At 35.9% G+C, this 16,062-nt stretch overlaps 1 protein-coding gene across 2 annotated transcripts; it reads right to left on the reverse strand.

Annotated features, from left to right (window-relative positions):
- Positions 1-823: 823 nt before the first annotated feature.
- LOC109828168 (probable vacuolar amino acid transporter YPQ1) lies at positions 824-14,785 on the reverse strand. Of its 2 annotated transcripts, none has more exons than XM_020395198.1 (14): positions 14,653-14,785; positions 14,317-14,561; positions 6,261-6,303; positions 5,914-5,940; positions 5,724-5,822; positions 4,201-4,385; positions 3,595-3,772; positions 3,383-3,496; positions 3,013-3,132; positions 2,757-2,777; positions 2,515-2,573; positions 2,290-2,380; positions 1,936-2,046; positions 824-1,084 (listed from the first exon to the last, which is right to left on the reverse strand). In XM_020395198.1, the coding sequence occupies exons 2-13, from the start codon at positions 14,550-14,552 to the stop codon at positions 1,978-1,980; spliced, it is 1,242 nt and encodes a 413-aa protein (XP_020250787.1). In that variant the 5' UTR covers positions 14,553-14,561; positions 14,653-14,785; the 3' UTR covers positions 824-1,084; positions 1,936-1,977. The 2 variants fall into 2 exon arrangements, with proteins under 2 accessions (XP_020250787.1, XP_020250786.1); XM_020395197.1 differs by having other exon boundaries at positions 824-1,175; positions 14,653-14,784.
- Positions 14,786-16,062: the final 1,277 nt, after the last annotated feature.

Genomic DNA, 16,062 nt, shown 5'->3' on the forward strand with positions numbered 1-16,062 from the left:
TTATCAATACCTTTTTTATTATTTTTTATTAGTTTATTTATATTTTATTATTATTTATTTATTATATAATATATTATTAACCTATTAAATATTTGTAATTAATATGTTATTATATTATTATATAAGATATCTTATTTATTATATTTTTATATTATTTAAATATTTTTATTATATAAATATCACTAATTTATTAAATTAACTATAATATATTAGTATAATATAATAAGCATGTTGAATAACTCTATATTAATTACATTTAATATATTATGTTAGCTTTTATATTAACACATTCTCAAATTCAAAACCAAAACACCTAAAATGTGTTTTGGAATAAGTGATGTGTTTTTTTGTTGAGGATGATTTAACTTAAAACATCTAAAATGTGTTTTGGAATAAGTGATGTGTTTTTTTGTTGAGGATGATTTAACTCAAAAAACACTATGGTTTCTAAACATATGGTGTTTTGTTTTTGACAAAAATACTATAAAAATAAGTAAAACACCGTGGTATTCAAACGGAACCTAAATTTGTTGTTTGGAGTAGTTGTTCTCTAGATGAAAATAAGAATAACGTTGCAGACCTATGATAATATCTCAATATTAAGAAGGGTTAATAGCAGATGGACCCAATATACTACCGCCAAATTGAACTCACTATCCTTGTAGTTCTGTTTTAGCATATAGACCTCCCGAGTGAAAACTTACTGACCTTTCAAGGGGTCTATCTGCAAACATATTTTTTTTAACGTAGTGGTCTTTTTTGCAAGAATATAACTCTTTCAGTGGTTGTAAGTTGACAGTACCGGGGGCATATTTGCAGGTAATAACCTATTAAAATCACAGAAATTCCTATAAAAGATGAGCCTTTATGCTCCGTAACCTATACAAGTCTGATAAGAGACTGTTATTTGACTACAATGAGCCTTGTCTCTTCACAAGTGACTGATTGGTGAAGCTTACAATTTCTCCATTTACATATATCCTCAAAATCACAGATCCACAAAAATTAAACTCCAAAAGAGGGTGCAAAAAAAAAAAGAATTCGAATAAAAAGAATGCCGATGCTAAGCTTTTCCAACTCGTTCCTACAAAAGGTAGCAGATGTTGTAAAATGATGAGTGATCATCTCCATGAATATGCACAATTATATGGTTAGCTGAACCTTGGTAGTGAATCCTGTAAAATTAGAAAACAGAGATCTAAAGTGAAGGTGTGCGCATATTCAATAAAATGTTTAATTAGTACAACACGAAAGTTTCGTTAAAGCGCTACTCTTATCTACAAATAATAGCAAGAGACTCTAAGACATAAGATAACTAATTATGTAGAACTTTTCTGAAAAAACATATAAGAGTCTCCATCCTTAAGTAATATGATGGCCTGGGGTAAAAAAAATGTGAAAATAAAAAATAAACACTATTGAACTTTCATTCTAGACTGCAAAACTTAATTGTTCAGTCTGTAACTATGATGGCATTTAACATTAAAAACTCTTTTGAATGCAAAATGTGGAGATTGCCCACCCGCTTTTTTTTTCTGAAATAGGAGATTGCCCACTCTTACCCATGAATAGCAAGGAAAAGAAAATTCTTACCTCTGGAGCCTTCTAAAATTCATTTAGTGGTATTTTAAGAGAGAAGAAAGAAAGAAATAGGTTTCAAATTTGGTTAATGAGGGTAAAAAAAATACAAGCAAACATGCAAAACATACAAAAAATATCTACAAATTTAAAGCAACCGGAAATCAATTCCATGTTGTTGCCAGATTATAGATAGAATTACTAGAATAGTAGACCAGAGACAAAAATCTGAAAATTACAGCAGACCAGAGATGGTTTAAGTACATTCTACAATCTTGTTGAATGGCTTGTTTCCATGTAAAGCATGTAGAAAAGATAGACTATAGCACATAAGAAGCAATTAAGATATCGTATCACCTGAGTAAGAGCACCGAACTCTTGTACATCCTTGAGCTGGAATCACGAAACATATCTCTTTTCTGCATCCTCATTTTTCCAATAATGAAAATATACAAACTGGATGAGTATCTGAAAACAACCATTAAGGAAGTTCTATCTCCATCTCATCCTGGTTAATCCTCACAGGAGCCAAAGGGGATACTTGTTTATTTCTTTTTTTTTAAAAGAATCAAGAAGCAGTTATAGCAAGGATAAATGACTTCAATTACCTCATCTAGTTAATTAATTGCACGTAGCAAACAATAATATCCTTTTAGCTATAGAATAAACCAAAAGGATAATAGTGTGCACAGAAGTATGTTTAAAGGATACAAAAGCATCAAGAAGAACACAACCTGCTGCATCGACTAACCATGGCATGTTAGGCCTGATTGTGGACCAATCCATGCTATTTACAAGTATACTGCAAAATGAAAAAAGAATGCACATGTAAAATTCACATATAAATCAACAAATGGTGTAAGGGCATATATGTGAACAATCTTACAGAGAATAAGTCAAAAGATAAACCAATTGGAGAAATATGATTAACACTACCTCCCGACATAAGTCGCGTTTCCCATCAAAGCAAACATAAACATCATAGGATTGAGACCCTGCAAAAAGTAAGAGTACTTATAATCATCCAACACAAGGAAAAGATAGTGCACAAACAGTTCAACTTAAAATTGCACAGAGAAAGCAAGATCAGTGTATGTTGTAATGGAAACAACTTAAGGTGTTAAATATATCAGTTACGAGATAAACCATAATGGAAAGCATAAGTAAAAATTACTTGCCTCAAAGTTGCCTCTTCTAATCTGCAAAGAAGTAGAAAAAGGAAGGTTTAAATAATATCAGAATCCTTAGCCTTAGATAATATAAATGAAAAATATGCTAACAGTCACTTAGTTAATAAATTCATTCTACAGAATGATCATTGAATTAATATCCTAGTCAGCTTGCATGATAACTTTGAAAACAATTCTAGTGTTCATCAATCAAAGGGTGTATATCTTCAAATAAAATGAATCCAGTTATGGAGTGCAGCCTCACATTTAACCATATTTGTGGAAGCCGCCCCCCCATATAAATAGCAGCCATTGCCCAACCGAGAATGCTTGCAATCTCAGTTCCTCCACCTCCATGACTAACTGATGAGTCTACAGCCTTAGACTGCAAATAATAAAACACAGTTCATTCAGAATTGTTCTAAGTAAAAAAAAAGTGGCAAAAGAATTTCAGATATACATCTTCGTGTAAATGCCTTCTGTTGAGAGAAAAAAGACAAAATTATTATTCTCACAAACTATAACCTATCCTAAATAGAGATATGAGGATTTACCATAGCTATTATGGATATTGATCCAAGTATCCAAATATCTAAGTAGCTGAACAATTAACAACGCCAAACATCTTCAATTACCTGTAGAAGTTTGCGGCCCACCATTATGACCATTCCATGAGGTGAATCTCTAAGAGAAGGATTCGCAGAAAGATGAAAATGATAGGTACAAAGAAGAAAAAATGACGAAGAAACCTGGACATATAAAAGTATAGATACGGTAAAACTCTATAATATCATCTAAAAAATGAAAAGAAAAATAATAGTCCCTGCACACTGAGTTTTGGCTGTACCACGCAAAGCATATTTTTAGTTGACAAATGTGGAGCAGAATGTCTAGGAATAAGAAGAGGTTCCCTTGACAAGCGCTGATCACGAGCGAGAATATACGATGATCTGCCAGAATCCCGTGAATTTCCTAACAATATTCCCGCCATAGGCACTGGACTGCTTGATAGAGAACGCGCTGACCTGGAAATTTCAAACTAAAAGAGGTCAAATTCCAGACCATGGAATAAAATTGGTCATCTTTATGTACTTCAAGACAGAATATTGTGAATCCAGAACTAAATTTTACATTATACATGCTCTTTCTCTTCCTTCAAGCAACAGTTGCTAAAGTATAGCTCCATATCAGAAAAAATTGTGCCCCCATCAAATTAATTTTACGTATTTAAATAAAACTCACCAATTCAAAGTTTATTTTATTTGAACGGTCCAAATTAACAGTGTTGTGCTTAAATTAGAACTGCAGATTTGATAAGGTATCATATTTCAACAGAACATATATAATCCTTAAAAATCAGGAGTATCATAACAACAATCATGAATATAGAAAATCATTCATTCAAGAAGGTAAAATATCATTATACGAATTTAAATAAAAAAACAGGTAATACATGTAATATAGGTCCCTTCCGGCTGAACCGTGGTGGTGTGTTGCTGGTGAAGAGACCAGAATTGGTGAGCTTGGAACATGAAAACCTTCATTTACAAGGTTAGATCCATTGCCATGATCTCCAGTAGCTATGTCTTCTCTTTCATCAATTTTGTACAATAGATTCTCCTTTTCTGATCCATCCTCCTGAAGTCAGCTCCACAAACAAGTCAGTGTCTTGTAAGTGGGTGTCACAAACAAAAGAATGAATAACAAAAATATTTGAATAACAAAAATATTAATAAATATGTCCCATATCCCTTGGTTGGTATACGTCAGTTTGTGGTTATGTTGTTTTAGCTTTTACAAGTATATGATTTCTTGTCATGAATCTTGAGGTTATATAATAGCAAAGCAGCAATACTCTTGGATTCTAAATGATTCAAACACTAGTGCATGTATGGGTATTATTAGAATACAAAATTATAACCCTCAACCCTCACCACAACTTCGGAGTTTTGGTGTAGATGAGATCTTAAAATGGTGTTAGAGCAACCTGGCTTCAAATCCTACAAGACACGCATTTAAAGAGGATTTAGAAAAACACATCAGTACATAAGATAGTCCGGGTTTTGGTCTGTTAAAAGGAAGTTCAACCTTCAAGGGTATATTAGAGTATCAAATTGTAGCCTTCAATCCTCATAACTTCAAATTTTTGGGGCAATGGGAGGGATTTTAAGAGGCAGTATACTTGCTATTCCTGATATTACATGACATGTACACAAGTGTTGGAGCCCTAGCTGCACATGTGGGTGCTTGTTTGTATGTGCATTTGCTAGTTGCTACAATTATGTGATATGGATGTGCACTTCCCAAATGCGATGGCTAACAATATGGATTTAGCATAACAGTCTATAAGCAAAACAATACTAAAACAGGTTTCTCCATATTAACACTAGGGGATTTAATCTTCAAGACTTTCAATGTATCTAGCACCCCAACCAAAAAATACGATATTGAAATGAATGGCTGTCCATTTCATGTCAACATAAAATGTCTTTGTTTCTAGGGGCATAACAAGATAACATGAGTACCTGAAGAATGGAGTGATAAATGTATTAACATAGACAGAAGTCATAAAGATAACATGAGTTAGAGAGGTCAAGCTTTAAGATATACTGGTGCTAGTCGAATCTCCTTGTTGTCATGATTCTAATATTAACTTAGAGAGACTGAGCAGTATAAAGTGCTAAATAACATTAAATTAAGTGTTTTGGTGAGTTAACTAAAGAAGCAAATGGCGACAATGAAAAATCATATTAGGGAGGAACAGGCATAAATATAGCATTCATGTCGCCCATATTAAGATAATTGTAACATTTAGCCTTTGACAGTGCACATGGATATGGCATGAGAACTTGAACAATACCAAATCATAAACAAAAGCAGAGAATTTTAATTGACTTGATGCGCTTAGCACAATCTTATTCAAGAAAAACTGTATGGCATACCCCAAGTTTCGGAAAAAAGACATTAAAATCTGACCTTATGGAGTAGACTCTTTTTGTTAGCTTTCAGCTGAGGATATATGTGACTGTAATATACAGTTTGTGATATCAGAACCGGTGAAGTAACTGTGTACAACTGCAACTCAAGATGAATAGTATTTTAGAGAGAAAAAGAATTAATCACATACTAGAATAACAAGTACTGGAACTTATGTTAAGATTCATACCAATGCCATGTAAAATTGTGTTGGCAACTGCACAAATTAAACAAAATTAATTCAGTATCTTTGAAAGCAATACCTGGCTAGTAATATAGTCAATGGAAATATGTGCTTGGAAGCAACTATAAAATACATAAATTTTAACGTCCAAGAGTATATTTCGATTACAATATATGTTTGCACAAATGCATATTTGTATCACGTATATAGAAACATAAAAGTGAGGACTTATAAAAACTTAAAACTAATCCAAATCTAGAAAAAACGAGAAAATTTTTTTCCATACGAAGTAAACAAGTGGCACACAAAATTCCTAAAGGGTTACCAACATTAAAGGCTTGTATGGAACTTACAGTTGCCGGCTCCAACCAACAGCCAGTAAGATTGAAAAGATCTCTGTAGATTGTTAAAAATTGGAACGTCAGTAACTAGAACTATGCGTAAAAGTAATTGTCAATATGTACCTTGAAAGCATATTAATATCAGGAAGTATTAGTACATAAAACTGTGAGAAAATATCAACCAAATAAAAAAGTGGCGCACATTAGATTAAGATTTCACAAATTGAGGAAGTTTTCAGCAGAAACATATACCAACAAAATTTCAAGAATAACAAATTCAATAAAAGATGGTGAATTTTTTTAGTAGAGTAGAAAAAACGAAGAGGTGGGCTAAAAAAAACTAACCCATATTAAGCAATTAATCCTCAGAAGCCCCACAATCTAACCATAAGGTTTTCAATATTAACCAACCATGAAGACGGATACCTATCTTTCCTACTAAGATTAATCTCCACAAGGTTTCTGTTAGATGTTTTGGTCAAAACCACTTTCCAAAATAAGTTTTCAAACTATATATATATATTAACTATAAGTACTTTTCATAAATGCTTAGTAGCCTAGTGAAAAGTTAATGTTTTGGTGTTTCAAAAGGTCCTCTGTTCGAGACTTGCCAACGGCAAGCCGAAAAGTATTTTATTTTAATTAATCCCTCGTAAGTTCTAGTGGGTTGTGGGTCGTGGGCTCGTGGGCCATGGGCCGTGGGCCGAGGATCAGGGCTAATCGGGCTGAGGTGCTAAGTGACGTTTTGTTAGGCGCACTTTGCACTTCGCACGGAGGCATCGGGGCTAGGTGGCGCGTCACGTTGGCGGTCACTATGGTCGCCACGAAGGTTGCGTTGTAGGCTGCTTCGCAGCGTGAGGACGAGCTACGCATTCGCACAAGGGTGTGACCCTAATGTTCTCAAAATCAGACGAGGTTCGTCGAGGTTCGTCTGATTCACAAGATCAGATGAGGTTCGCTTGTCAAACGAGGTTTGCTTATATGACGAGGTTCGCCTGTTCGACGAGGTTCGCTCTTTCGACGAGGTTCGCCTGTTCGACGAGGTTCGCCCGTTCGACGAGGTTCGTCTGATTTGTTGAGATGTGACCCTCGCGTTTCGTAGTAACGCATCCATTGATTGCCTCGTGTTCAGAAATTACTGCATGCAGCAGTTACAACAGTATTTAGAACAATTTAATGTATTGATGTTACAATCATAATTGTCATTGTGAATTGTAATAGTTGTATTAATTGATGGTGACTCTTGAGCTGGTCTTAGAGGCCTATAAATAGCGTCCCTTGGGCAGCTCTTGTAGTTGTCTAGAGAACTTGGAATACGAACATCGGATCGAAGAGATATTGACGTTGTTGTTGTTATGCTGCTGCTGCTGCAGAAACTATGCCCGCAGGAACTTACCCTAAAACCGAAAGGTTTTGAACCGAAATGTTTTGAGATCGAGGAGATCTTTGCCTTGACCGAAAGGTCTTATAGATCGAGGAGATCTTAACAGTACTAGGTTGGTGCACACCAAAGTACTGTACTGCTGTTCCTGAAAGCAGTTTGGCCTTGGGATCCTTACATCGGAGTAGGTCAAATATTACTTTAAGCACAGCGTTTCACAAACGCACAACAGTTAACTTGAAAAAATTTAAAATTACAGCACATCAAAATTTTACTGTTTTATTTCAGATTTAACCACAATCTCTAATAATCTTAAAGCAATATTTTTTGATCTACTATGGATCCTGCGATGACTCTTGGAGTGGACTGTCTTAAGTTAGAGAATTTTGACGGATCCAACTTTAACGCATGGCGTCGGAAAGTGATTTTTGGGATGCAACTCCTAAAAATCTACTATGCAGTTTCTGAGGAGAAACCTGACTTTGAAGAAGACTCTGAGTCTGAAACCTCTTGGGCTAAAGATGATCATTTCTGCAGGAGTTATCTCATTAACTGTCTGGCTAATCATTTAACAGATGCTTACACGAACAAGGCCTTTGTAAAGAAAATCTGGAATGCTCTGGAGGAGCAATATAAGGATGAAGAGAACCTTTCCAAGTCTCACCTCATTGACAAGTTTCTTGACTTTAAATTTGAAGATAACACTGAGGTTTTACCTTAAGTCAAAGAGCTCGAAAAGCTTGTTATGAAGCTGAAGGATGAAAAGATTAATCTTTGTCAAACATTCATTTCGGGAGTAATTATCAACAAGCTTCATCCATCTTGGATGTCATTCTCCACAGACATTCGAAGAAGGAGAAGACATGTGACTCTATCTGATTTGAAAAGGTTCATTCGGATCGAGGACGAGATTCGGACTCGCACGAAGAATGAGCTCCTAGCTAAGCAAAAGACATCTGCTAACATGGTGGTTGCTAACTCTGAGAAGGGTACCAGTTCTTCTTCTAAGAAAAAAAACCTTTAACAAAAAGAAGAACCATAATCCGAAGAACCTGAATGTTCAAAAGAAAAATTTTAAGAAGAGCGACAAATGCTTCAACTGTGGGAAGTAAGGATATTTTGCCAAGAACTGCAAAGCACCAAAGAAGAGAACAACACACAATGTTAATCAAGTTGACAATTGTGTGGCTATGCTCTTCCAAGTGACAACTCCCAACAACGTTTCTGGTTGGTGGTTAGATACAGGTGCTACATGTCATGTCTGCTCTAACAGAGATTTGTTCTCTTTCTATGTTGCTACCAAAGAGAACGTATCAATGGCTGATCATTCTGTGGTTCCTGCTCTGAAAACTGAGACTGTGGTGCTGATTCTTTCTTCAGGGAAGACTCTCACATTGAAGGATGTGAAACATATTCTCTCAATTGTCAAAAACTTAGTCTCTGGAAGCCTGCTGTGTGACGTCGGTATGAAGTTGGATTTTCAAGGAGGAAAGACTGTGTTATTATTTAAGAAAATGTATTTTGACAATGCATATCGTACTGATAGCATGTATAAGATCAATACTATTGTACCCAACTCAGTTGTAAATAAAGTATCATCATCTGCTTATTCCTCTGTATTATGGCACAATAGGCTAGGACATATAAATTATAGAAAACTATCTAGCATAGAGAAATTAGGATTACTTTTAAAATATGGGGTAACAAACCTGAGAAGTGTGAAGTCTGCGCGTAAGATAAGCTGACAAAAAAATCATTTCCAAGTGTCACAAGGAGCACCAACCTATTTGATCTGATTCACTCAGATACTTGTGATTTTAAGAACTTCGTCACCCAAGACGGCATGAAATACTTCATCATCTTCATTGATGACCACTCTCGCTTCTACCACATCTACCTACTAAAATCTAAAGATGAAGCTTTCAGCAAGTTTGTCGAGTTTCGGACTCGAGTGGAGAAGCAGCTTGGACTTCAGGTGAAAAGACTCATGAGCGACATAGGAGGAGAGTACCGATCTAAGGAGTCGGAGGCATACTTCAAGGAGCATGGAATCATTACTAAAACTACTACTCCGTATTCTCCACAATCTAATAGAATTACAGAAAGAAAAAATCACACATTGATCGAAATGGTAAATTCGATGCTAATCACATCCGGTCTACCTATATGCTATTGGGGAGTGGTTTTGCTGATAACAAACTGGATTCTGAACAGAGTACCCTATTTTAAAACTGATAGTACTCATCATCAGTTATGATTGGGATATCCGGATCCTTTGGATAGTCTCAAAGTGTGGGTGTGTCGCATATGTTCGAGTTCCAGATATCAGAAGGCCTAAGCTCAGATCAAAGATAAACAGATGTGTGTTTCTTGACTTTGCTGAAGATAGTGATGCTTGTAGGTTCCTTGACCTTGGAACCAACTCCATCATTGAAACTCGGGATGCAGAATTCTTTGAGGATAAGTTTATCAAAGATAAAAGTTTATTGTTCAAACATATAGTAGAGAATGCTAGTACGTCAGATGTACCAAATGAGCCAGTTTCGCGAAAAACTGAAAGTATCAATGATGAAGGAGTTACTGAACCATCTTCCAAGCGTGTCAGGAGACAGAAAGATTTTAGAGATGACTTCATCACCTATAATGTGGAAGGAGACTCACATACTTTCCAAGAAGCAATGCAGTCAACAGACGTTCTTCTGTGAAAAGAAGCTATAGATGATGAGATGGATTCATTGATCCAAAATCATACTTAGGAGTTGATGGATGTACCTGTAGGTGCAAGGCCTATCAGTTGTAAGTGGATCTTTAAGAAGAAGTTTCGTCCTGATGGTACTATTGAGAAGTACAAAGCAAGACTGGTAGCGAAAAGATTCTCTTAGAGAGAATGAATAGGTTTCTTTGATATCTATGCACTAGTTTGCAGGATCATTACTATCAGAGTGCTTATCGTATGGGCGGCGATAAAAAGATTCGTCATACATCAGATGGATGTGAAGACTGTCTTTTTCAATGGAGACCTCACAGAAAAGATCTACATGGAGAAACCAGAAGGACTTGATGTTCCAGCTGGTAAAGTGTGTAAACTTATTAAGTCTCTATATGGACTAAAGCAGACACCGAAACTCTGACATGAGAAGTTTGATGGGGTTATTCACTTGTTTGTAACAATGGGTATTAAGTCAGTAAGTCTGACAAGTGCTTATACATCAAGGTTGCTGAAGGAAAGGTGATTGTTATCTGCCTCTATGTGGATGATATGCTCATCATCGGGAGTGATTTGGAGATAGTAACATCTACTAAGAAATTTCTATCAGCACAGTTCAACATGAAGGACCTTAGAACTGCGGATGTGATTCTCGGAATCAAAATCATATACTCTGAAGAGGGTATTGGATTATTCCAATCTTATTATGTCGAGAGCATGTTAAGAAAGTATGGCTACTATGATTTGTCAGAACTGTCAGTGCCGTATGATTACAATAAGAAGGTTCGACCGAATACTGGAAGACCAGTAGAGCAGCTAAGCTACTCAAAGATAATTAAAAGTCTTATGTACACAATAAGCTGCACAAGACCAAATACAGCATTCGTTGTAGGAATGCTTAGTAGATTCACAAGTAATCCTGGAAAGCTCCATTGGGATACTGTCCAGAGATTGATGAGATATTTATAAGGAACTATAAGTCGGGGCTTATTCTACACTGAATATTCGGCTGTAATCGAAGGCTATTCAGATGCGAGCTGGTGCTTAAAACCAGATGAGTACAGATCTACTGGAGGTTTTGTCTTCACCATGGGTGGAGCTGCCATCTCGTGAAAATCTAAGAAGCAAACCATGATTGTACAGTTATCGATGGAATCTGAGTTCTTCGTACTCTGTGTTGCAGGAGATGAAGCTAAGTGACTCGGTTGTATTCTCTGAGATCTTCCATTGACAGAATTGCAAGACGCAATTACTATCTATTGTGATAATCAGACGACGGGTGTTGTAGCAGCAAACTTGTTATTCAATGGAAAGAAGCGGACCATTCGTCTGAAACATGGCTATTTGAGAGAACTCATTTGTCAATGAGTCATCTCGGTGATTGACATTCGGTCTTCAGAGAATATGTCTGATCCTTTGACTAAAGGTCTGAAAAAGGACGTAGTCGAAAGGACGTCTACTGCAATGGGTCTCAAAGTTTTGTGAGTCTTATAAATACTTACCATGTTCGTCAAATTATTAGTTCAAAGCCTACGTTACTAATAATAAGATAACTGGTTCAAAAGTTAAGTAAGATTTGTAAAGTTTGGTGAGTCTTACAAACACTTACCATTTACATCAAGTTATTAGTTCAAAGTAAAGTTTGGTGAGTCTTACAAACACTTACCATTTACATCAAGTTATTAGTTCAAAGCTTACGCTACTAATGATAAGATGATTGGCTTACAAACACTTACCATTTACATCAAGTTATTAGTTCAAAGCTTACGCTACTAATGATAAGATGATTGATTCAAAAGTCAAATAAGATTTACAAGTAAAATCCTATCATGAATAAAGGTTGTCTGTTAAGCCTTAATGAGTCCAAAGCATTTCGGATGCGGAATGTTGGATAGGTAACATGCCTAAAGGACTCACCGATGATCCTATCATGTAAAAGGATTAGCTGTTAAGCCTTAATGAGTCCAAAACATTTCGGATACGGAGTGTTAGATAGGAAACACGTCTAAAGGACTCACCTAGAATCCTATCATGAGAGAGGATGACTCTTAAGCATTAATGAGTTTAAAGCATTTCGGATGCGAGATGTTTGATAGGAAACATGCCTATAGAACTCACCTATATATGGATGAAGATTTGGCCGTCTCCTATGATGTCTTGTGGAAAGATACCTAGAGCCCTAACAGAAATCAGGATATGCACAGGGTCATAAATGTGCATAGCAAAGACAAGTGTGGTTCAAAGTGAAAACTATCACAGATGCGTTTGATCTTGTGTGATCGCTAGATTTTAGACATGTGCTGGTTCAAGTCTCTGCGACACCATGCATCTATCCTTTATTCAGTTGATCTAAGAGGATTCAAGTCCTTGCGACATCTACCTTATGCACAACGATTGAAACAACGACATCATTACACAACACTAGTTTAAAAACTTATAGGGGATTGTTGGATTTTTTGGTCAAAACCGCTTTCCAAAATAAGTTTTCAAATTATATATATATTAACTACAAGTACTTTTCATAAATGTTTAGTAGTCTAGTGAAAAATTAATGTTTTGATGTTTCAAAAGGTCCTCTGTTCGAAGCTTGCCAACGGCAAGCCGAGAAGTGTTTTATTTTAATTAATCTCTCATAAGTTCTAGTGGGTTATGGGTCGTAAGCCGTGGGCCAGGGATCTGCGTTAATCGGACTGAGGCGCTAATTGGCGCTTTGTTAGGTGTACTTTGCACTTCGCACAGAGGCATCAGGGCTAGGTAGCGCCCTTTGGCGTCACGTTTGTGCCACTATGGTCACCACGAAGGTTGTGTCGCAGGCTGCTTCGTAACATGAGTACGAGCTACGCATTCGCACAAGGGTGTGACCCTAATGTTCTCGAAATCAGACGAGGTTCGTCTGATTCACAAGATCAGATGAGGTTCGCTCGTCAAACGAGGTTCGCCTGTTTGCGAGGTTCGCTCGTCAGATGAGGTTCACTCGTCAAACGAGGTTCACCTGTTTGACGAGGTTCGCCTGTTCGACGAGGTTCGCCCGTTCGACGAGGTTCGCCCGTTCGACGAGGTTCGTCCTACAGACGATGTTCGTCTGATTTGCTGAGACATGACCCTCGCGTTTCGTAGTAACGCATCCATTGATTGCCTCGTATTCAGAAATTACTGCATGCAGCAGTTACAACGACATTTAGAGCAATTTAATATATTAATGTTACAATCATAATTGTCATTATGAATTGTAACAGTCGTATTAATTGATGGTGACTCTTGAGCTGGTCTTAGAGGCCTATAAATAGCACCCCTTAGGCAGCTCTTGTAGTTGTCTAGAGAACTTGGAATACGAACGTTGGATCGAAGAGATATTGATGTTGTTGTTGTTATTGTTATACTGCTGCTGCAGAAACTGTGCCTGCAGGAACTTACCCTAAAACCGAAAGGTTCTGAGATCGAGGAGATCTTTGTCTTGACCGAAAGATCTTATAGATCGAGGAGATCTTGACAGTACTAGGTTGGTGCACACCAGAGTACTGTACTGCTGTTCCTGAAAGCAGTTTGGCCTTAGGATCCTTGCATCGCAGTAGGCCAAATATTGCTTTAAGCACAGTGTTTCACAAACGCATAACAGTTAACTTGAAAAAGTTTAAAATTACAACACATCAAAATTTTACTGTTTTATTCCAGATTTAACAACAATCTCCAACAATTTCTAATTTGTGATGTACCTTTTTTTTAAGAAAATATTTCATTGTGATTTTTATCACGCTTGATGTATTGGAAACTAAAGAAATCTAATTACAATAAGCATAAACCACAAGCCAAAGTGAGGAAAAGACGCCTAAATAAAGCAATGCTCATCTTCCTATCATATTAAAGGCATTTAATTATGAATAATTCAGTGCATAATATAAAGTAATCATATAATGTACAATCACAAACAAGTAAATTTGACACAAAAACACAACCAAAATGAGAGAGAATTTATCCATTACCCAACAATCCATGTCATCAAGAACAAAACCGAAAGCCCCTCCGCCGATTTCTCTCTATAATTTGTTATAATCTGAGGAACTTCAGCAACTCCCCAGCTAAGAACACTGACCAATCCAAGGGTTAATGCAAAACCGTCCTTTGCATTGCACAAACAATATTTCAAGTAGGTCCAAGCCCATTGAGAGCAATGCTGACTTGGGGAGCAAATATGTGAAGTTTCTCTGGTACCCAACATTGCACAAACCTGAAAAAAAAGTCAAAAAATGCCCAGAAAAACAAAAGGGTCTTTAATACTAAAAAATGATTGGAAAAAAAGAAAACCCCAGAAAACATACCTCTGTTTGGATCCTTGAGAGGCGAAGAACCAATACAAACTCTTGTAAATTTACACAGAGTCCAATGCCAGCCGAACTCAGAACTCAGGAGACCTCGGAGATTCTAAAAGGGATTTTCTTTAATGGGGATTTTTAAGGTATATACAAAAGAGGGGATATTCTGTTCAATTTTCTTTGACGTAGTAAAAAAAATGTTATTAAAATTATTTATATTGAAAAGATGGACGGTTGTGATAAGATCAGAAGTTTTGCTATTAACCATGATGGGCCGGATTGGGCCCATTTTCAGTTACCGGGAACATGTGTGGGTCCCAATTGAGTTGGGTTCTTGTTTCTACAATTGCTGTTTTTTTGTTCTTTCTGCTCTCTCTCTCTCTCTTCTGTCTCTTGCCAATGATAATAGAGAACATGAAATAGTTAGTTGTCTTTTCTCTGGATGTTAAGATAATGAAATAATTAGCGAATAATATATCTTTAATATATTTAATTTCAAAACTTTATTGTATTAAATTCCTTCAAATTATGTAAATTATTTGAATCAGTATTCAGTAAGTATCACAATCTATTAAATCTTAAAGATATCTTTTCATTTACTTAGTCTTCAAATAGGAAAATATGATCAACAAAAATACAAACAAATTAAATTAAACTGAAACTATTAATATACAAACATTTAACGACTTTCGTAAAACTTAATTTGATTAAAGTTTTACTTATTTTCATATTTAGAAAAATTACTATTCCTGTTCGATTTAAGCATGGGACCAAGTAATGGGTCAGGGATGGGCCGGATCTAGAACGGCTAACGATGAAACTTTTGGAGCCCTTTAATTTTAGTGTCGGCCTTCGGACTTAATGAAAATACTTTTGTCCTTCGAGCTCCTGAGTAGTCTAAGTCTTATAATTTATGGAGGTGGATAACTTATAAACTTCAAATATACAAATATACAGTATAAAGAAACAAAAAAAAGCAAATCTTGGATGCTAGATTTATTAGGAATCAAATCAAAACTTGATTGGTTTGGGATTTTAAGATGAGCTCTCAGAAGGACTTCCAACTGGCTGAACAGGTTGAGATTTACCAATTTAAAAATGTTATATTTCTTTTAAAATAACAAGTATTAATCCCGTGCTCCCACGGAAAGTTTTGATTTCCTTAGTTTATACGTCCTTTGAATATGTTAAGCTGCCCTAGTGTAATAAAAGAGATGATTAATTATATTTCTTTATAGACTATAACTTACGGTTCATCTATTAGCATATACATTAAATGCTTACGAATGAAGAGACATGAGTACCTCTTTTTGTTATGTTATGAGAAAGGAGAATAGAGTTTTTATTTTATCAGTTAAAGTAGATAATTTGAATGGTAGGTTATTTCTTAAATAAATTGAAACCTTTATTTATAAT

Source organism: Asparagus officinalis, unplaced genomic scaffold, assembly GCF_001876935.1.
Source record: "Asparagus officinalis unplaced genomic scaffold, Aspof.V1 AsparagusV1_Un789, whole genome shotgun sequence".
Taxonomy (NCBI): Eukaryota; Viridiplantae; Streptophyta; class Magnoliopsida; order Asparagales; family Asparagaceae; genus Asparagus; species Asparagus officinalis.

Excerpts from the sequence above, each read along its gene's own strand:
- LOC109828168 (XM_020395198.1), bottom strand. The coding sequence starts at position 14,552 with ATGTTGGGTACCAGAGAAACTTCACATATTTGCTCCCCAAGTCAGCAT. Across the intron at positions 5,941-6,260 it reads GTTGGTTGGAGCCGGCAACT|TTGCCAACACAATTTTACAT; the intron begins GTAAGTTCCATA and ends TAATTTGTGCAG. Across the intron at positions 2,778-3,012 it reads TTCCACAAATATGGTTAAAT|ATTAGAAGAGGCAACTTTGA; the intron begins GTGAGGCTGCAC and ends ACTTCTTTGCAG.